The sequence below is a fragment of the Lactuca saligna genome, chromosome 3 (assembly GCF_052625555.1).
Source record: "Lactuca saligna cultivar CGN05327 chromosome 3, ASM5262555v1, whole genome shotgun sequence".
Lineage (NCBI taxonomy): Eukaryota > Viridiplantae > Streptophyta > Magnoliopsida > Asterales > Asteraceae > Lactuca > Lactuca saligna.
The window spans coordinates 24674942-24695347 of NC_136419.1; the positions used below are offsets into that span (position 1 = coordinate 24674942).

Below are 20406 nucleotides of genomic sequence, written 5' to 3' on the forward strand. Positions count from 1 at the left end.
TAATGGAATTTAAATTTAAAAAAAATTATGTTTGCAATATTTATTTTTTAAATTAACTATAGATAATATATATTTAGCATGATAAGTATGTCAACCCCACGTAGCAAATGATAAGTTTTGGCAGAAATAAGGTGTCAACGTGATGCCTGTGACAAGTGTGTGACAATACCCACCAAACTTAATAAATTATTAATTTACTTGCTACCATATAGACAAGGAACTTTGAAAGAAGACCTAACCTAAGCCTAGTTTCATAATAAAATAAGCACTTAAATCAATGTTGGTTTAATATTGCAACAGTAAAGTTTGTTAAAGCAACTACAACTAAAGTTGACAAAAGAATATCACGAAGAAAATGCTGCTTAAGTTAATGGCATTAAAAGACTAAAGGACGAGCTATTAGCCAACCGACACAAAGCAGCCGGTGAAAGCAGAAAGAGACAAGTTGAAAGGGAGATAAATTACACACCTCCGTGATCAAATAAACAAAACTGTGGCTTGAAAGCTTCGATTGGTTCTGGGGTGTGACTAGCGACAACACCCCTGCATGCATGCAAAATAAATTTGCAAAACCAAAAAGTTATGTGACGCAAAAACTTAGTGATCACCACCATCAATTAATTAATGGTGTCAAAGCAAACTATATTATAGCCTAGGTTGGAGAAGAGTTTCGCATAAGAAGAAGTGGAAAAAAAGAGAGAGATAACCCGCGAAAAGATCATGGAAAACATTCCGAAGATAATGATAAGCTCTTCCAATGGTCCTCGGCCCATGCCAGTGATCGGAATGGGCACAGCAACACTGACCGCATGTAGTGATGAGGTTAAGGTGGCGGTTATTGAAGCCATCAAGATGGGTTATCGCCACTTTGACACTGCGGCACTCTACCAAACTGAGAACCCTGTCGGAGAAGCCATCAGAGACGCCCTCAGACTTGGTCTCATAAACTCCCGTTCTGAGCTTTTTATTACGACTAAGCTGTGGTGTGATTCCACGGAACGCCATCTTGTCATACCTGCAATGAAGGAGAGTCTCCGGCAAGACTTCTCTCTCTCTCTCTCTCTCTCTCTCTCTCTCTCTCTCTCTCTCTCTCTCTTCGAGGTTATCAACTTATCATTAAGCCAATTTAGTAACTTGAAAAGAATTATTACGGCCGGTTCGGTGCACATTCTTGTATCTGTTTCATTAAGCCAATTTATGTGGTGTTTGATAAATTTATATGACCTTTTATGTAATTCAGTTACGATTATTTAGATGCTTTTTAGTTACTCTGAGCAAACTATAATACAGATTATCAATGAAACGTTTTTCATTTTTCTTATATTTTTCTACTAAGTATACTACTGTAACAAATTGGTTTATTGCACTGATATAATTTAAGAGACGAAATACCTTTAGAACCAGAAATGAGAGTAGATATTGATAGTTTAATTTATTCATTAATATAGGAATTTGGGGATCGAGTATGTAGATCTGTATTTGATACATTGGCCATTAAAGCTCAACCAAGAGCATTTCAAAGTCCCGGTTCCAAAAGAATGCATATCCACAATTGATATCAAGGCCGTTTGGGAAGCAATGGAAGAGTGTCAAAATCTCGGACTTACCAAATCCATTGGCGTTAGCAATTTTTCTTCTCGAAAGATTCAACAAATTCTTTCCTTCTCGAAAATCCCTCCTGCGGTTAACCAGGTGATCATCTAAATTTTTTTTTTTCTTGTAATCACAGAATACAAAACCAACTCTTTAAGGGACTTATAATATTTCTAACAATTAATCCTACGACTTTCCAAATTTCGGCTGAAGGTTGAGATGAATCCACTTTGGCAACAAAAACAACTCAATCAATTTTGCAAAGAGAACAACATCATTGTCACTGCTTACTCCCCTTTAGGAGCAATCGGCAATGCTTGGGGAGATAATCGGGTAATCGAGTGTGATGTTCTCCAAGATATTGCTATGTCCAAAGCAAAGACACCAGCTCAGGTACAATATAAATTTAGATTCTTCCATATACACTTTAAGAAAATTATATATATATATATATATATATATATATATATATATATATATATATATATATATATATATATATATATATATATATATATATATATATAAACTAACGTATGATGGTATGCTAGTTATTTTATTTTATATCCTATTAGCTTAGTAATATTAATATTAATGCTGTAAGATTGATCATGACATGTAGATTTCTTTAAGATGGTTATATGAGCAAGGTGTCAGCTTTGTAGTAAAGAGTTTCAATACAAAAAGGATGAAGCAAAACCTTGACATATTCAATTGGTCACTGGGTGCCGAAGAGCTTAACAAAATCAGCCATATTCCTCAGCGCAAGAATGTTTATTTAATTGGTATGATGGTGAGTGAGCATAACGATGTAATGGCCGATATTGACGATGAGCTTTGATTTGAATAAGTAGTAAAATTAGAAATAACAGAAGCAATAATTATGTTGAAATCATCAACAAATTTCATAAGAGATCTTCAATTATTTTTGGATGCTTTGATATGAACTTATGATCGGAACTCAACATTTTTGTGTCTATAATAATTTCCAAGTTGCATTTTTCAAAATTATTGAACAGATGTGAATTAAAAACATTCTGTATCATCACACAACAACACTCTACCTTGATACCAATCCACCACAACCCAAATGCTAATTTATAATTGTCGTGGTTCATATAAACTATTTTATTTTAATCACAATAATTACTTATATTGAAAAGAATCAATATTTAAAACAATAACTATATTTGTTAAATCTGAACACTTATTTTTACCAAAAACTTTATACTGTCATGATTCCATAAATAATACTTTGAAACTCAATTATGTTATTATGTAAAAGAAGATACAACAAACAATTTTTGTCATGAATACAATTTGCACCCCATTTATGAACATGATATTATTATTAACCTTTGTAGACTCCTGAAGGTTCGGCATTCTGAACCACCCATGGATGCTCAAGGAGCTTGTGTAAAGGCATTCTCTTGGAACTTTCTTTAACAAGCATCTGTATTTTTTTTTAATTTAAAAAATTAGAAAATAATAATGACACACAACAAATTATAAAAAGCTAAGAAGAAAGTAAGATGAAAAACCTGACTGATTAAGTCCTTGGCAGCTGAGGAGACTACCGGTTTTGAAGGGAACTTCAAATCTACTTTCACAATCCTGCACAATTACATCAACAATCAATCCATCAGCATCTGTACAATTTTTTCAGTGACAATGACAAAGAGGGCATTTAGATCCATTTATTTTCAAGATTGCCATTACCTTCTATATGTATCAGTGTGTTCTTTAGCTTCAAATGGAGGGACACCATAAAGGAATTCATAGCAAAGAATACCAAGACTCCATATGTCCACACTTGCATCATGCTCTGTACTCTCCACTGTGATTATAAAACAGTTAATTACAATAAAAACAAACTAAAGAAAAGAGTTTTTTCGAATTGTGAGGTTAATATTATTATGTTTTTTTTTTTACCCATTTCAGGTGGGAGATAATCTAGAGTTCCACACATGGTCTGCCTGCGATTGAATGTGTGCACAGACCACCCAAAATCAGCAATCTTTAACTCACCCTAAAATAAGATAACAACAACACATTATATATTATGCTTCTGCAAAATCAGTTATCAAACACATAATAGCAATACTATTACTACCATATATAATTATTACCTGTGCACCAATTAAAAGATTCTCCGGTTTTATATCCCTATGAATTACATGCTTCCCATGACAATATATTAGAGCCCTCGCTAATGAAGCAACATACTATCCCATAAAAAGTTCAAAAATTAGTTGAGCGTTAACACCAATAATCCAATATACCCAAAGGAAATGTGAAAGACTTACAGTAGCAGCACGTCTTTCACTGAAGTGCTTGCATCTTTGGAGCTCCTTGTAGAGTTCTCCTCTAGCAGCATATTCCAAAATCAGGTAGACTCTTTTCTGTGGGAAATGTTATGTAAATTTTTTGATAGATCTTTTGAGCAACAGTGTGATAGAAAGATTGTGTACCTGATCATAAAAATAGCCATAGAGTCGGAGGATATTAGGGTGTCGAAGGTGACTTTGAATTTCTACTTCACGGCGAAGTTGGTGCTCCACCTGGGACTGTTTGAGTTGGCTTTTGAAGAGTACCTTTAGTGCAACAATATGGTTGCTCTGTTTCAGAAAACACAGATATGATCAACAGCTAAGCCAACAATCAAGAAACTAAATGAACTACTTTTAATCATGAGAAATAGAATTGATATACTAAGTACTAACCCTCTTTTCCTTAGCTATGTAAACATGACCAAACTTTCCTCTTCCCAGTGGCCTTCCGATGTCGAAGTCATTAAGCGTCCACCTCTTTTTTTCTGCTGCTGCCTCTGTATTAGCCTGTGATCAGGCACGGCCGATTGAAGTCAAGAAACATCACACAACAACCAAATCATCACGTTCACACACATTACATGAAACCCTAAATACATTAGAAGCTACTCTTACTTCTAAGATTGGCTTCAAGCCTATTAGAACGAAAATTTCCGAATGCACTACAACAGATAGATACAGAAATTGAAATTATAAAATAAGCTGCATCTCCATCTTCGAGATTTAAAAATTTCCTATTTCGTCTCCAAAAGTTATAAAATAATTACGATGAAGACGGAAAAGGCGTAATAATAACAAAAGAAAACATAGCTGTTAACATAAAAAATAAGGCCTAACAGAAATTACAACTCTAGATATCGTATAAGAACCAGAAATAGGGAAGTAAATTTGTTATGAATTCAAAACCAAATAACCAAACAAAAGGAATTGATCGATTTTCTGAAAATTAGTGATGTACCGTTTGTTGAATCTGCGTTTCTGCTGCGATTGCCATGAGAGAGCAACGGATTCTAGAGAGAGAAAACTGGATATAGATAGAGAAAGAGAGAGAAGAGGCAGACAAACGAAAAGGAAATGCGAATTTTTTTGAATAAAGAGGGGGAGAGAGGAGGAGGATCTGCTTTCTCTCTCCTAAATTACACAACGGTCACATTGTTGGAGGAGCGTCATTTGAAATTAATTAATTTCATAATATATGATAATAAGGATGACACCCTCAACTTTTATAATCTTTCTTTTAGACAAAAAAACAACTAGTAATTTTTTTTTTACAATGACATCGAGTAAGGCTAATTGTAACAATAATTTTTTTAATATGATTTAATTTTAATTTTGCATACAAGTGATAAGTAATATTGATGTTAACGGACGTTCGTTCTAGCCAGACCAAAGTCTGATAGTTCGGTCCACCATGTATGAGAAATGCTAGGTCCAATACTCATACATGAAATTTTGGTAAGTTAAGCCTAGCGGACTTTGTTTGAGCTGCGTCTAGGCCTAAAAGCCTAAGCTTTTCGATTTTTTCATGTTTTTAAGTAATTGCAATGTGTTTGTATTTGTTTGTTTATTATATCATTTTATTTTCCTTTCTTCCTATTATAGCGTTATCATCTTGTTTATATTGGTTTGTTTATCGTATCATCCAACTTTCACCCTCCTAAATAAATAAATTTATTAAAAAAAAAAAACTTTTGTCAACTCTAAGGTAAAGGAAAATCAATGAACAAAACCTAGTCTATTGCACCCTTTTGAAGCGGAATAAAGAGAAAAATGGGTGTGCAAGGAGAGAGAGAGAGAGAGAGAGAGAGAGAGAGAGGTAAAAAAAAAAAAAGGAATCCTCGTAAATTCTTTTTTGTGTTATAGCATGCTACTTATATTGGTTTGTTTATATTATAGTTAATAGCATTCATTTTTCATTTCTTCATATTATAGCATAGATAATAATTTTCATTTCTTCATATTATATCATAGATAATAACATCCTATACAAATAGAAATTTGATATCTTTTTAAATTATTTCCAACACTTTTACTAAAAACTTCACCATACAATAGGCTTGGAAAAAAGTTCAATATTCAAAAATCATACCTAAAAGGCTAAAAAGGATCATACTTCTTTTTTACAAAAATTGCCTAGGTAGTGTTTTATATGTTGGTGATTTTGTATCATCAATATTTTCAGTGTAATTGAAATGTATATTAGTTTCAAATTAGATCAAAAGTATGATCTAATACAAGTCTTGTTGTGTGGAGTGCAACTTGTATAAGACAGTTTGATCCCTAACATGAAGAAATGTAGGGGTAAAGGGCTATACAAAGTGAAAGGATGTACATTCTTTACCTAACGTGTTTATGCTGCTGAGTTTTCAAAGAACCAATGACTTGTTTAAAGAATTTCTTATTTGTCTTAAGAATTGTTTACTTCAACTTTATGGAAAATGATTATAACTTCTTGATAATTGTAGATAACTTCCCAAAAGTCATATTTTTTCATTATTGTCTATTTTGTGAGTATAAATAGACGCTATACTATAGTTTTTGGAACTAACGAATTTGATATAAGTCATGATATGATTATGGTACTTTCTTCCTATCTTGTGCCGAAGATTTGAAGTATTGTTAATAAATTATCCTAGAATATATATGTCGAGACCAAGTTTATTGAAACATCTCTCGCACTAACTAATTGAAAATAGTTTATAAAGGTCTAAATACGAAATGTTTCTTAAAGTTCAAAAGTTTAAATGTGTGAAAATTAGGTCTCAAAGTCCAAATAAACAACGATTTGTTTCAAAATGGTAGGAAAGTAATAATTAACATCAAAAAACAAGTCAGATATATATACATTACAAATTAAGTCTTCTAAATATTCATGCTCTTCTCACTCCAATATTCATTTATAATGTTAATATGAGTATGTGTGAAAATATAAGTGTTAAATTTGAAAATAGAGTAAGTATCCTTGATGTCGACTCTTAAAGAGTATTAAATGATGAAGATCATCCAAACTCAACATCAAACCTCCAAAAATAGTTTTAAAACATTCCAAATTCAACGGTTCCTCTAAAATCAAAGACAATGGTACATTAGACCCATAATTCAAAATCCAAATATCTTAATAAAAAACAACACCAAAATATTAGTTTAGAAAAGTAACCAGTTTCCATAGATTTAAATAATTCAAAGGGGAATAGTTTAACAAATTCAAATAAGTAATGCATGTGCTTTCATTCCCAACCCAAGTCAATCTTAAAGTCCAAACTCACTATTAAGCATGTGTAAATAACACATGATTGGCATGTTTTACACTCCCAAATTGATTTCAAATAGTGGAATAATTGAACATGTGTAAACAGGGGAATTATACTTCTTACTCACTGTACTAGGTACCATGGTCCACTACCTATGTACCACACACGTAGTAGCTAACCTCCATGATGTAAGTAATGATTATCTAGAAATATAATCACTTTAGAATAAACAAATCTCATATGGATATCATGAATGACTACCAAAGTCTCTAATCCTATGTGAATGCACAAGTAGGATGCTCAAAGCAATTTCCAAATAAAGTAAGATTTTTACAAAGTAAGGAAAACTCTTTCAAAAATAGATTGCATGAAATACAAAAGTTATTTATAGTATTCATATTACATATACAGTATGTTATATGAAAGCAATTCAATCAAAGCATGAAAGTAGGGTTGATGATATGTATTCCCGGTATAAACTCACCTTGATCCTAACAAGAATTTCTCCTTACTTCTAGAGTTGAATGGAACTTAATATTCACCTAAAGTTAACAATATACCATTTAATATGGTTGCTCAAACAGAAAAATATACCATTTATCAATGAAAATATCAAGTCTATACCCTACTTTTCACCATAATTATCATATTTAAACCATTGCATAACCTATAAGAAGATAAGTAAACTAAGGAAGTAATTTTGGCTCAATCGGATAAAGTTGGAAAATGTGTGTCTAGTAATTTAGTACTCGATTGAGTAGAGGCTAAGACAATCTCCACTTGACCGATTCAAGCCATACATGCACCATATCGAGCGGTTTCGCTTAAATACAATCTAAACATGTTAAAACTACTTCCAACATCTTCCAAACAACTTCCAATGGTCCTAGTTAAGTACTAACATCTTAGTACTTGTTATAATACATCAAATAACCTTCAGTTCCATTATCAATTAATGATCTATAAGCTCAATGTGAAGAAAAAAAGATCATAGTTTATACTTCCAATCTAGTTTTAAGTTTCATAGGTTGATTCTCCGCATGATTCAACTCATTACAAATGCATAAATAGATTTTAAGTGTCGAATAAACACATCATCTTATTACAATATTGAAATCACAAAGACAACCAAATCGAAGTCCTTAAAGTTACATGTTTGCATTGAAATACAATTTTAAGACAAGAAAACACTTATTACACTACATTAAGCATCAATTAAGTATCTAGAGTCTAAAAACATTATTCCATCAATTTCGGGTTGATAAATATCAAAAAATCACCATTTAAGGTGGAATGACGATACATTGATGATCTAATGTTTGAATCTAGTTTTATGATTCATAAAAATCTTCCTAATAAAAGAAAATATCAAATTTAAGGAAATCCCCAAACCCTAACTCGAATTAGAGGAGAAGAAATAACAAGAAAATTTAAAATGTTTGAATCTAGTCTTAAGATTCATTGGACCTTTTAGGATTTCGGCCTAGGGAGGCAAGGTCGCATACCAACTATATTTGTCCGATGAGCTCAACCAGATTCATAACACCTTCCATGTGTCTTAGCTTTAGAAGTGTGTGGTCGATGACTCCGTAGTTATTCCTCTGGATGACATTCAGGTTGATGATCGCCTGAATTATATGGAGAGACCGATGGTGATCTTGTTGGATTAGGTTGTCTAAGATCATAACTATAATTGGTATGTACTTGATTTGATAATAGCATGGTCCTTTTAAGTTGCCTTCACTCATGCAACTTGACAAGATGACTAGTGGAGAGAGCGTAGAATTTGTTATTTGAAATAATAAATTGGTACTCAAAACTTTTATTAATATACTAAATGATTGATATATTATTTGGAAATCATATTATTAATTAGTAATTAATCATAAATTAGTCTGAGATTAATTTTGGGATTAAAGGAATTGATTAATAATGGAGTGATTGTTCTGCAAATCATTGATTGTTGTGAAACTAGGCTTAAGAACTCCATGAAATGGAGTGAACGAAATTTATAGGGTAGCCTTATAAGATTTCGTCTAAGGACTTGCTTTAGGAGGTCCATGGGTTGCTTATGGTTTTGGATGGGAACTAGGGTTTCCTTATTCAAGTCCAACTTTAAGAATAAGCAACCTAGCCCTATATAAAGCTCCATAAGGATTAGAATTTCGGCCTAAGCAAGTGCTCCTAACCCTAGTCGATTTTCTTGTCTCTCTCCTCTCATCCTCTTGCATTGGGTGTTTGTAAATCATTAGAGGTGCAACATTTGAGGCACTAAGCTTTCAAGAGTCAAGGATCTTCAAGGTGTTCTAGTCATTACTAAATAACTAATAAGGGAATCATCAAAACCCTTTTGATTATATAATTTTCAAAATTGTATGCTAGATCTAGGCTTTATCGCATTGGTATTCAATTCATATTCAGTTAGTGAAAAACTTAAATCCAAAACAATTAGGGTTGCATGATCACATAGGATTGTAGATATGCTCATAACCCATCAGAACTTAGATCGGAAGACGAAGGCACTGTGCAACAAGAAAGTGTCACCGGTCAAGGTCCAGTGGCAACATTGGAAGGGTTCCGAATGGACGTGAGAGTCGGAGGCGGAGATGAAAGAGCACTACCCAGATCTATTTGTGGCAGCAAACTTCGAGGACGAAGTCTAGTTCAAGCGAGGAAGAGTTGTAACATCTATTTTTCAAGTATTTGATTTAACCCTTCAGTTATGCTCTATTTGGAAAGTTTAATCTCCAATGCCAATTCCGTAATTTCAGAGTTGCTAGAGTACGCGGTGTCACGGACCAACTTTCTGGAAAATTCCACGATCGTCTAGAAAACTCCGGAATGATCAAGTATACTCGAGAAGTCTCCGGAGAGATCAAGAATGCTCTACGGGACCCTGTAAGTTGCTATAATATTATAGATGTTCATGGAACAAAGGAGAACAATCTGGAATAATCAAGAAGGCACTAGACGAAGATAGAACGACCCGGAAGACTTTGAAACGATCTAGAACACGCTAGATCATACAAGAGAGATTTGGATAATGTTGGGACAACCTAGAGATTTCTAGAGCATCGTAGACAAGTATACCATATTCTAGATTCTTGTAAAGACTATGTATATAATAGGAAGAATCTAGATTAGTCAAGAATAATCAGGACCTAGAAACTTTCATTTGAGGAGGTGTAAGGTACCTATAAATAGGAAGGATGTGTCATTTGTAGGATCCATCAAGAAGTTGCCTTGTAAAGAAGTTGAGTTATATAATAGAAGCTTTCTTGAAGTGTCCCTTGATGTAACTCTTGCTTCCTAAGTTCGTTAGTATATCTAGATCGTCAAAGTTAGCCTGACTTAGTCAGAGAAGCACTAAATGGCACACGGTTGACTCCAAATACGACGTTCTGGTTGACAACTACCTCAACACTATCTCTTCAATGCTCAAAGTCCACGATGACTTGGTGTCTTCTACCAATGATATAATCAAGCAGACCCACATTCTCCATGAGAAGCAAATTTCAAAGATTGGAGAAGGAAACTAAACAAAAGGATGAGATGAACATGATCATTCAACAAGTCCTCATCGAACTTCTTCATTCAACTTGGAGCATTGTTGATGTTCCGAACCGGAAATTTGATGAGATGATTGCTATCCTTAGCAGCACGTTCAAGCACTTTACTGAGCAAGCTCCCACCGCTGAAGCCTACGATACTCTGTCTCTTCAACTTACAACAGGCCTTCAGAAAGTCTTTTCCAAGTTTGATGATCTCAAAGTCTCTTTATTGCTTGCACCGGTCCACCGGGTTACCGATGCAAGAGGAAGAGAAGGACCCAATAAAACATGGAAATCGGCCACTTAGTTCTCTCTCCGAGATGAAGAAGAATCAGAAGGCGATGAAGTTCAGTTTCTCTCTCCTTCCAAAAGCGACAAAGATGAAGAAAGTGAAGATGAAAGCGAATATGTTTCTGATGATGCTCCTAAGGGAATCCTTGCTCTTCAAGCTCCCAAGATGTCCATTCCGAAGGTTATTACTAAAGAACAAAAGAGGACATGGTCCGTAGTTTCCTGTCCATCCTCACTTCAGGACGTTTTTGATCAAGCTGTTAAAATGGCTAAGGCCAAAACTCTCCTGACAGTACAAGCATTCCGGACCACTCCTTCAGTACCGCCTCCCATTCTGGATCCCAAGATTGCTCCAATCGATCAGGGCTCTCCACTTCGGATCCCTGATGATATTCCAGAAGAAGGAATTCACGATTGATGAGATTATGAAGTTGGTTATCTCTGCACTTCAAAGAGACAAAGGCAAGAAACCAATGACAGCTCCGCACTCTGGACCTCCTCTCAAACAAAAACATGGATGGTCTCAGGAGGAAACAAATCAAGCTCTTGAAGAACGCATTCGGATCCAGGCTCTGAAAGATAATCTTGACCCAATGCGTAGGATATCTCCTATTTGCCGTGAATGCATCCTTCAGAGTCACGAAATCATTCCAGTCATGTCCTATGACATTCCTACAAGTGACTTTGAGCAACTTGATCTTCCTCTCTCTCTCTCTCTCTCTCTCTCTCCTACAACAAGTATTACACCAAGTTCGCTCCATTTCATCCCATAGACCCTCCGGAAGTGATCATTCGAACAGAAAGAGAAAAACTTGATACTTTCTACTCTAATAAAGCAATGTCATTCAAGGAAGTATGGTCGAAGAAGAAGATTACTCAGATCAATGGTCTCAGAAGAAAAATCCTGGTGAAGTTTGAACGACACTGTCCGTTGTTCCGTTTTCACATTCTCCGGAACAAGCCCACTCCCCTGACACTTACTGATGCTGATTTCCCATCAATGAATCCAAACGACATTCTTACATTGGCCGCCTACTTCAGAGAAAATCAAAAGGATGACCTCAGTATGGGAGCTTATCATGTTGCACTAAGCTTCCTGCATGATTACGTTGCAGAGTTCAGCCGAAGAGATTATGAACTTGCCTATCTTTACAGAACTGAGCAATTTGTTCCTAAGATAGATTTCATCTTTCCAGAAGCTGAACTCCTTGCAGATGGTCCTATTGAAGAGCCTGTTCTAGGGTTTGTCTACACTACAAGAAAAACAAACAAGGAGGACTGCTTCCGAGTCCTGGACAAACACCTGATTCCTACCAAAGCTCTAAAGAAATTCATTTCACATGCATCCAAGACTAATGCTCTGGAACATGTGAAGGCAAAGTTTGTGAGTCATCTGGCATGGTACATTGAAGTTTGCGATTGGTTGTTCCAAGCTTACACCTTCATCAAGGAAGAAAAGATCTAAGCTTGTTGGATTGCTAAGTTCACGTAGGGGGAGATTGTTGGAACCTAAAAGTGAACATCTAGCAATCCTAAGTACCTATTCCGAAGCTTATTGGTTTCGAAGTGAAAAGTGCTCCAGAATCTATCCGGAGTTGAAGAGAAGAAGAGGAAGAACATTTTGATGAGGAACACATTCCGGAGTGACACTCACGTCCGAAATGTATGCTGATTCGGAATAACATTTTTTTGTCTTTTGTCATTAATTATCCTTGTATTGATGTAACGTTACATAAGACTTAGCCTTTTGTTGTATTCGACAATCATAATGTCAGAAATAGTTCTATTGTCCAATCCGATGTAAGTTACTCAGTTAATTCACTGTAACATTCTCTCCTATATAGAGGAGCATTCAATACAAGATAAAAACGAATCTTTGCTCAACTTTTGGCATTCTACTTAGTTATCTCAAATCTTTTTCAAACATTATTCTCGTTCTTCATTTATTAGCTTTACCTTGATCATTTACTTTTATTATTCATTTAATGTCTTGATTATTTGTTGAATATAATATCTAAGACTTGACTGGTCTTTCCAGTCTAAACTTGAACTTTATATTGTAAGCATAAATTGATCTTAAGCATTCATTCAAGGTTTGTATTCTCAAACCTTGTCCCTACGCAACTGATCAAATTCTAGTTCTCACACCTCTTCCTTCTTTTTCTAGACCCACTTCCGACAAGACCTAATGTCGCCTGGAAAATGCCTCCCACCTGTTGCTTCTTGTTATCTCCTTATCATTGGAATATTCCAGATCTCAACTGTTGCTTCATGTATCTTCTCCGATATACTCACTCTCTTTCTCTCTCTACGTACAGATTTGTATACGTAATGCAATTTTCTTCAAATTGCCATATTCATATCTAAGTTAATTTCGTATTGTATTCATTTATTTTAGGGATCAATATTGTTTGATTTTGATGCACCAAGACTGTTCAAATGTAAAATTATGCTATGGGATTAGGATACCAAACATGCGCTAACTGGTACTTTTTAGACCATGGTTGTCTGTTGGTTTCTTCACATTCATTTACATTTGATAGCCTGAGTGAAGAACCCGATACTGAGGTTGGTTTGGAGAAGCCTTTGGATTTTACAACTAGTTGGGATCATGGATCTGGAGGTGCTCTTGGTGTTAAGGAGGTGCAGTGGATAACTTTTGCTACTAAACTTGTTGAGAATGATGGTAATTGGTTTGGGTCCTATAACTATTTTTGGTGTCAAGGATTTGAAAAGTATGATAACATTTGTTAGTTCTTTTCACTCCGCAGATGAGATGCGACAATTTTTAACAAAAAAAAGATGCTTTGATGAACTTATATCCCTGGATAAAAAGAAACAATAGGTAGGAAACATTTTCCAGGCAACATTAGGTCTTGTCGGAGGTGGGTCTAGAAGAAGGAGGAGGCAAGACACAATGAACAGAAGAGGGAAGGAGTTTAGTCTAAATATAAAATATAATTTTTTTTTTCATAAATAGTCTCGTGGTTTGTAAAAGACGATTTTTTCCTCATATGTCTTGCACATGTTCCGACTTAACAGACAAAAATAGATAGTGTTAGCCATAGGGACGATCCATTGAAGGTTTTCAAACCACAAGGACCATCCTTGAAGACAAAATAAATAAATAAATAAATAAAGATCAAATTCGTTTTTTTGGAACCACATGGACGATTTATGAAGATTTTCCTATATAACATAAAATATATTTGCATGATTAAAATTAGTAAGTTATATATTTTTTTATTTTTATAAATTTTAATTTTACTATATTTTAGTTTTTTGTTTTTTTTTTATTTTATTTATATTTGATTTATGATAATTAATACAAGATTTAATAGATTTTCTTTTAGTTTCATGAATGATCCTTAAGCTAAGTTTTATAAATTGTCAGAAATGATCCTTATTTAAAAAACTTCAACTTAACGGATCCATCTAACGGACATCCAACCATTGGTGTCTACAGTTTTGTTCAAATGCACCGTTCATGCAAAAACAGTTTCGTAAAGAATGTTTTGAAGCCAAAATTAAAACCATAAGGACCATTTGTGAAATTTTCTCTAAAACCTTACTCCTTGTACTTACCATTACAACATCGCCTTTTTGCTATCTGCTCCTCACGTCGACTCTCCCCTGTGAAGCCACCGGCCGGAGACATTGGATAGCCGCAACTCCGTCGCACTCAACCCCAGGTCCCATATTTCTTCCTTCTTTTCTGCTTTCTTTCTTCTTTTTTCCGCTTTCTTTGAAATCGCCAATTGATGTTGTTGGTCGATTTCTTTTTATCCAGAAGGTTTTCTTTTCCTGTGATTTCCTTCTTCACAAACGAAAATTCGGTAGTATTTTTTTAATATCAATCTTCAAGTTCAAGTTTTTCCCTGGAATTCTGTTAGGTGTTTTCTTACTTTCATTGATAATTGATTTGCTGCTACTGATTTGCTAATTGTGTTTGATGTTCAAATGTATGAAATCTGATGTGTACAGTGTTCTGTAAAAAATGGAATGTGTTTGCAGGCAAGCTGTTTGATCAAATGCCTGAGAGGGATAATACTTTCTTAATATGCATGTTTTCAGTTATCAAATCTAGTTCACACTCTTGAGGTTTTGGATGTTGTAGCTCTCATTTTTGCTGCAACTTTGTTCGTAATCATAGAAGACAGATTATAGTGGGAAGTTATGAAGATTATAAACAATCTTTTTGTATGTTTGTTAGATTGATACAAATATGGGTATACTATATACCCAGGGATACATATTTTTTGCAATTTAAGATATCTTAACTAGGTTCAAATTTATGCTCAATATCTAAATGTCAATTAAATTTGATCAAGAATCAACAAACAGTGGTACTCATTGATGCATGTATGGAGGTTTGTTTCAGATAATAGAGACAAATGGGAAGCCGAGCATTACTTGTGCTAGCACCAGCATTTTTATCTGAAAGTATTCTGCTCAATCACATCTCAAGATCTGGATTTCATCAACTCCTTACACAGAATGAAAAGAGGGTTAGGGTTGGAGGTCGCAACTACTCGATTCATTCCAATTTGGAGCGACCCAATGTGACCCGTTTAGCAGAAACCGCCCGTATCTCTCTCACTCCACAAGAGGTACCCACCACAATACATCTTTCAAATTGTTAAAACAAAAGACTGTGTCAATTGTCATGATAAGTGTATCAAGACAAGATATTAGTAATAGTTCTTTTTTTTGTGATGCACTATAGGCTGAAGAGTTTGCTCCCAAAATTCAGCAAGTAGTAGACTGGTATTCCTCTCACCTTCTGCAGATATGATGTCAATTGTTCAAACAAGCTACTAAATAAACTTATCTTCAATCTTTGTATTGTGGTTATGTTTGTTTTGTGTTTATACACCAATATCATATAAATTTTCTTCACATACTTGGATAATTTGGAACAGGTTTGGGCAACTCCAAGATGTGGATCTTCAAAGTATTGAACCAGCTATTCGTGCAGGTGCTTAGATGCAAGTTTGCTTAGTTATTTGAAAGTTTTATACTTGTTGCTTGCTTTAATAACATTGCATCAATTGTGATTTATTTTTAGATACTGAAGCAGGAAGCTTTCGTGAAGATAGTCCTGAAACATTTGAGAATAGGTATTTATTTATTTTCTGTTTGTAAAATGCGCAATGGTTTATTGTTCATACTTAATCTAAGAACATTGTAATCATTTGGTAACAGGGATGCTATTATAGCTGCTGTCCCAAGTTATGAGGCGCCTTACATTAAAGTCCCCAAAGTCTTGAACAAGGATTAATACAATTAGAGGTTAGCAGTTAGTAGTGCATTCAAAAGAAACAAATTTTGTTTAAAAATCCATGCCTAGACATGCTTACTGCCCCTGTTTATTTATATTTTTTGATCAAGTATTGTCAATGATGTTTAAAATATTAAAGAGCCAATCGAAGTGAAGGACCATCTCTAGTGATCCGGCAAATTTGAATTAGTTGTATTCCTCTTAAGTATTGTATTCTTAATTTTATTTTCTAAAGAATACACGAAATGGTTTTTGTTCATAGTAATGGATTTTTACCTTCATGCAAAATAGCAACGTATATTTCATGCTATACGGTTTATACCAACATGCAAACCACAAACATCTCACTTTTTATGATTATCACATCTGTTGATGCAACTTGAGTTTCACGTATCTACCATGATTCAAGAACTGGAAAACAATGTTATCAAGTGATCTATGATTCGGCTTTTCGTTATTTTAATAATGCAAATAAAAACATGTTATTTTCATACCAAAAATATCATGAGAATTTAAGCAAAATTGAGTTTAAAAATGCATATTTTCCAAAAGGAAAAAATTGGGGTAGTTCGGGTCAAAGCACTAAAGCTATGTTCGGGTGAAGTAACCATTTTCATGCCCAATCACGAAACATAAAGTAACCATATTCTTCCCACTTGGCTAGTGCTAGTTGGCTTATTACAAAGTATATGAAGAAGGACAAGTGAGTGATTACAGAACATTTTGTATCTTAGACGACCTTAGTAATTTAGTAATAGACTTCCACCATCCTCCCCCTCACAATGGCTTCCGCTTTCCTCACTTGCCTCACTGGCCCAATTACAAACACCTACATAACTCATATAACAACATCACAACTCTATTATTATATGAATAATAATAATAATAATAATAATAATAATAATAATAGTAATGAAGCTTTTTTATTTAAAAAAAAAAAAAAAAAAAAAAAAAAAAAAAAAAAAAAAAAAAAAAAAGTGGTATTACTATGTACTACTGACCTTGTCTGGTGGTCCCTTAGCACCCCCAATGAATATTTCAGCACTAAAAGCAAAACACAAACAAAAACAAACTCATCCATGGAAAATTAATAAAACGATAACCCCAAAATTATATTATATATAAAAAAAATAATTTACTTGCAAGCCTGCTTAATAGCTAAAATGGAAGCTCCTCTTTTACCAATAACAAGCCCCATCTTCCCTGGTGGAACATCAACAACCGATAGGATTTCTTCCTCCAGATCATTTTCATTTACCACAAGATTCTCTGCAATACCATTTACCAATCAATACCTATTGCAAAGGGTCAAATTAGTAAATTAACAAACCTGGAACTGGAGGGAGAGGGGGCCAATCTGCATAATTGTTATCAGAAATGCAGAAACATCGACAATAAAGACTACCACGAACACCAAGATACCACAATGATTTTTCATTCATCTTTACAACCATCTTGTCATATATGTACAGAAGAAAACGCACATCATCTGTAGCTGCTCGGATCATCAATTCAGACAATGGTCTATACTTCCAGAAGTTTGGGTCCTGATTCATAAATTCAATTCCATTCCATTCATTAAAACCTTCACAATATTTATTTATTATTAATAATCATATTTTCGTAACACATACAACATACCTTCCTCAGAAGTACTCTAACTTCTTCCTTCTCAAGATACGATACACCACAGTAACGTGGATCAGCAAGCAGACTAACAAATGATATGTAGTCATCTGGGATTTTTGTCCCACCTTCTTGTTCTTCAATTAAACTGTATGCAATCTGCATTTTTTCAAAACATAAAATACTCAGCAATTTCAATTCTGAAAGAAGAAAAGAAGAATTAAAAGGAACTCACCTGGGTATCAAAAACGTTGTGCAATTTGATGTTGAACTGAAAATACAATGCCTACGGAAATACAAGTAAAATAAAAAGGATCACACAAACACGTTTGTGGAAAAAAGTGAAAAAGGCTAGAAGTGGATTATATCAAAATTATAGACCTCACTATCTCGTTTGCAATCATGAATTACTTTAGTGATGTGACTAGATTCAAGTGCAGGCTTACAGGCTTCAATAAGTGAATTTCCACCTTCAATTGCATCAACCAGATATATGGCATCTCGAAAGGCTAACTGCAAGATCAGAAAAGAAAGCCATACAGAAATCAACCAAAAGCAAAGTTGAATAAGTTCTAAGAACATGAAATCAGAGAATTGCATTTTACCTGCATGATACACAAGGTTCCATTTCTACAGAGGTCGACACCTTCACAGTCAAAACCAATCACCAATTTATTATCAGGAGATGGTTGTAAGAATTCAGATGGAAGTTGGCTTGCATTAGTAACAATGTGGACAGGAACTGCTTCCCCACCTGAAAAACAACTTCAAATTAATAGATAATAACACTGTGTAAAGAATCTAAGTGTTGTATATGCAAAGATCATACAGTTTCAGATCTGAAAATATTAGATAATATAATCAGATGAGTAGGGGTTAGTGGTTTTCATCACTGACCAGATTTAGGGTTCTACATTGTAATCAACTATATCGTTTCAAGAAAAAATACTCCGTTCGATCCAAAATTAGGGCTAAAACCGTTCGGAAGAAAAAACAATTTGATAATTAGATTACAAATCAGGCGATTAGTTTTTGACGATGTTCATATCAATTACGCCCGTCTTCCCATGGAAATCGCAACAAAATTGTTTTTATAGATAGTCGTTTGACTATTAGTCAAATGCTTTATAAAACCCTAATCATGCTGAGCAAAATAAAATTAACACAATCAACGATTTGCGACGACCAAAATCGGCAAACAGCGCTGATTATTTGCGATTTCAAAAACAAGATCGATATCAATTACTCGACTTTAGCATGAAAATAGCAACAACTGGTTACGAAAGTAATTGTTTGACTGTTAGTCAAATACTTAAAAAAGAAAAGAAAACCTAATCACTCTGAGTAAAACTAAAAGTCTAAAACAATCAAAAATCTGCAACGATCAAAATAAGCGCACAGCTACTTTTCTGCCAAATCAATAAACCACTGCAATTTCAATAAGGGTTTGGGGACGAGTAGGTTTTAACGAGATAGTCTCGCAGGTCTTGTGCGGCAAATGTTAAACAAGTGCAAACACCATAAACCCTAAATCATTAAGCATGGAAGAACACAATAAGACGAGAAATTTACAGAACCACGAATAGAATCACAAAACCCTGAAAGCATGGGTAAATGAAATGTATCAAAATCCATATTAGTATAGAGGGAGTAAGAAATGGGAATATGCCTGGGTCAGAAGGAATATTGGTCAGAGAAGTAGAAGGAGAAAGAGACGACGCCATGGCGATGATCGAACCATCCACGCAGATCAAAATACGTCCCCTCCGATCTTTACTGCCGATAGATATACGGCGAGGATTATTTTTCCGATTGAATTTGGACATGCATTACTGAGTTGTACCGTACAGTTTTTAATGTTTATAATTTTTCCATTGGCCCCTGTAGTTTCATCACTTGTTACTCTGAGCCCCTAAGTTGTATACTCGCCAAATAACACTTCATACAGCTTGAAATCACGATGAAAGTTTGTTGCAACCCTAAGAAGTTCGTTGTAAAGATAAGGCTAGTTTTATTAAGCAGCAATTACGTTTTATAAACGTTTGTTTTGATGAGTAAAGCTTTTATTATATGTGTGGTCACTAAACTTCACCGTAATGTTTCATTTTGGGCATGGATTGGAGAAATTACCATAATACTTCTATAAAGTTTATACGTTTGTACATTTGTCACTTTTTTATATTTAGTAGGCTTTAAATTTTAAATTCTACTGTAACACAAAACATATATTTTGCAACTTATGCAATAAAAGTCAAAAAATTACCATCTGTAAGTTTCTTTCACAGTGTATTGCCAATGTCCCCTATCTTTTCTTGTGATCTCACTGGTCCTGCAACGTGACAATGCATCGTTCCTATTTCTACCAAAAATTAATGCAACATACAAGATTAAACAAAAGGATGAAGATGATGCAACAATCAAGGAATCACCGATCACGTAAAATATCATGGATCGTGATAGCAACAATCAAGGGATTATCGGTC

General features: G+C 34.3%; 4 protein-coding genes across 4 annotated transcripts; 2 read left to right on the top strand and 2 right to left on the bottom strand.

Annotated features, from left to right (window-relative positions):
- The first annotated feature begins 507 nt into the window (after positions 1–507).
- Positions 508–2601, top strand: LOC145034820 (D-galacturonate reductase-like). Its single transcript, XM_078983346.1, has 4 exons — positions 508–1037; positions 1449–1692; positions 1807–1986; positions 2216–2601. The coding sequence occupies exons 1-4, from the start codon at positions 721–723 to the stop codon at positions 2432–2434; spliced, it is 960 nt and encodes a 319-aa protein (XP_078839472.1). The 5' UTR covers positions 508–720; the 3' UTR covers positions 2435–2601.
- Positions 2602–2841: 240 nt separating this feature from the next.
- LOC145034822 (serine/threonine-protein kinase Aurora-1) lies at positions 2842–5026 on the bottom strand. The gene is made up of 9 exons (XM_078983347.1): positions 4882–5026; positions 4317–4430; positions 4065–4211; positions 3900–3995; positions 3723–3818; positions 3526–3622; positions 3313–3430; positions 3135–3207; positions 2842–3046 (listed from the first exon to the last, which is right to left on the bottom strand). The coding sequence occupies exons 1-9, from the start codon at positions 4915–4917 to the stop codon at positions 2945–2947; spliced, it is 879 nt and encodes a 292-aa protein (XP_078839473.1). The 5' UTR covers positions 4918–5026; the 3' UTR covers positions 2842–2944.
- Positions 5027–14575: 9549 nt separating this feature from the next.
- On the top strand, positions 14576–16556 carry LOC145034824 (glutamyl-tRNA(Gln) amidotransferase subunit C). Its single transcript, XM_078983349.1, has 6 exons — positions 14576–14708; positions 15398–15626; positions 15743–15783; positions 15939–15994; positions 16085–16136; positions 16222–16556. Exons 2-6 carry the CDS (start codon positions 15411–15413, stop codon positions 16295–16297), a joined length of 441 nt encoding a protein of 146 aa, XP_078839475.1. The 5' UTR covers positions 14576–14708; positions 15398–15410; the 3' UTR covers positions 16298–16556.
- A 263-nt stretch (positions 16557–16819) lies between these two features.
- LOC145034823 (3'-5' exonuclease domain-containing protein / K homology domain-containing protein / KH domain-containing protein) lies at positions 16820–19751 on the bottom strand. The gene is made up of 9 exons (XM_078983348.1): positions 19593–19751; positions 18529–18677; positions 18305–18436; positions 18159–18209; positions 17939–18082; positions 17628–17844; positions 17437–17566; positions 17299–17341; positions 16820–17126 (listed from the first exon to the last, which is right to left on the bottom strand). The coding sequence occupies exons 1-9, from the start codon at positions 19747–19749 to the stop codon at positions 17046–17048; spliced, it is 1104 nt and encodes a 367-aa protein (XP_078839474.1). The 5' UTR covers positions 19750–19751; the 3' UTR covers positions 16820–17045.
- Between the last annotated feature and the right edge of the window lie 655 nt (positions 19752–20406).

What these genes read in the sequence shown, in the direction of transcription:
- LOC145034820 (XM_078983346.1), top strand. Translation starts at nt 721, where the DNA reads ATGGAAAACATTCCGAAGATAATGATAAGCTCTTCCAATGGTCCTCGG. An exon ending in GCAATGAAGGAGAGTCTCCG is followed by an intron (nt 1,038 to 1,448) that starts GCAAGACTTCTC and finishes TCATTAATATAG; the next exon opens with GAATTTGGGGATCGAGTATG. An exon ending in TCCCTCCTGCGGTTAACCAG is followed by an intron (nt 1,693 to 1,806) that starts GTGATCATCTAA and finishes TTTCGGCTGAAG; the next exon opens with GTTGAGATGAATCCACTTTG.
- LOC145034822 (XM_078983347.1), bottom strand. Translation starts at nt 4,917, where the DNA reads ATGGCAATCGCAGCAGAAACGCAGATTCAACAAACG. An exon ending in ACATAGCTAAGGAAAAGAGG is followed by an intron (nt 4,212 to 4,316) that starts GTTAGTACTTAG and finishes TTTCTGAAACAG; the next exon opens with AGCAACCATATTGTTGCACT. An exon ending in ATCTTTTAATTGGTGCACAG is followed by an intron (nt 3,623 to 3,722) that starts GTAATAATTATA and finishes ATCTTATTTTAG; the next exon opens with GGTGAGTTAAAGATTGCTGA.
- LOC145034824 (XM_078983349.1), top strand. Translation starts at nt 15,411, where the DNA reads ATGGGAAGCCGAGCATTACTTGTGCTAGCACCAGCATTTTTATCTGAA. An exon ending in TCTCTCTCACTCCACAAGAG is followed by an intron (nt 15,627 to 15,742) that starts GTACCCACCACA and finishes GATGCACTATAG; the next exon opens with GCTGAAGAGTTTGCTCCCAA. An exon ending in CCTGAAACATTTGAGAATAG is followed by an intron (nt 16,137 to 16,221) that starts GTATTTATTTAT and finishes ATTTGGTAACAG; the next exon opens with GGATGCTATTATAGCTGCTG.
- LOC145034823 (XM_078983348.1), bottom strand. Translation starts at nt 19,749, where the DNA reads ATGTCCAAATTCAATCGGAAAAATAATCCTCGCCGTATATCTATCGGC. An exon ending in ATTGCAAACGAGATAGTGAG is followed by an intron (nt 18,210 to 18,304) that starts GTCTATAATTTT and finishes GTATTTCCGTAG; the next exon opens with GCATTGTATTTTCAGTTCAA. An exon ending in CTAAGGGACCACCAGACAAG is followed by an intron (nt 17,127 to 17,298) that starts GTCAGTAGTACA and finishes TGAGTTATGTAG; the next exon opens with GTGTTTGTAATTGGGCCAGT.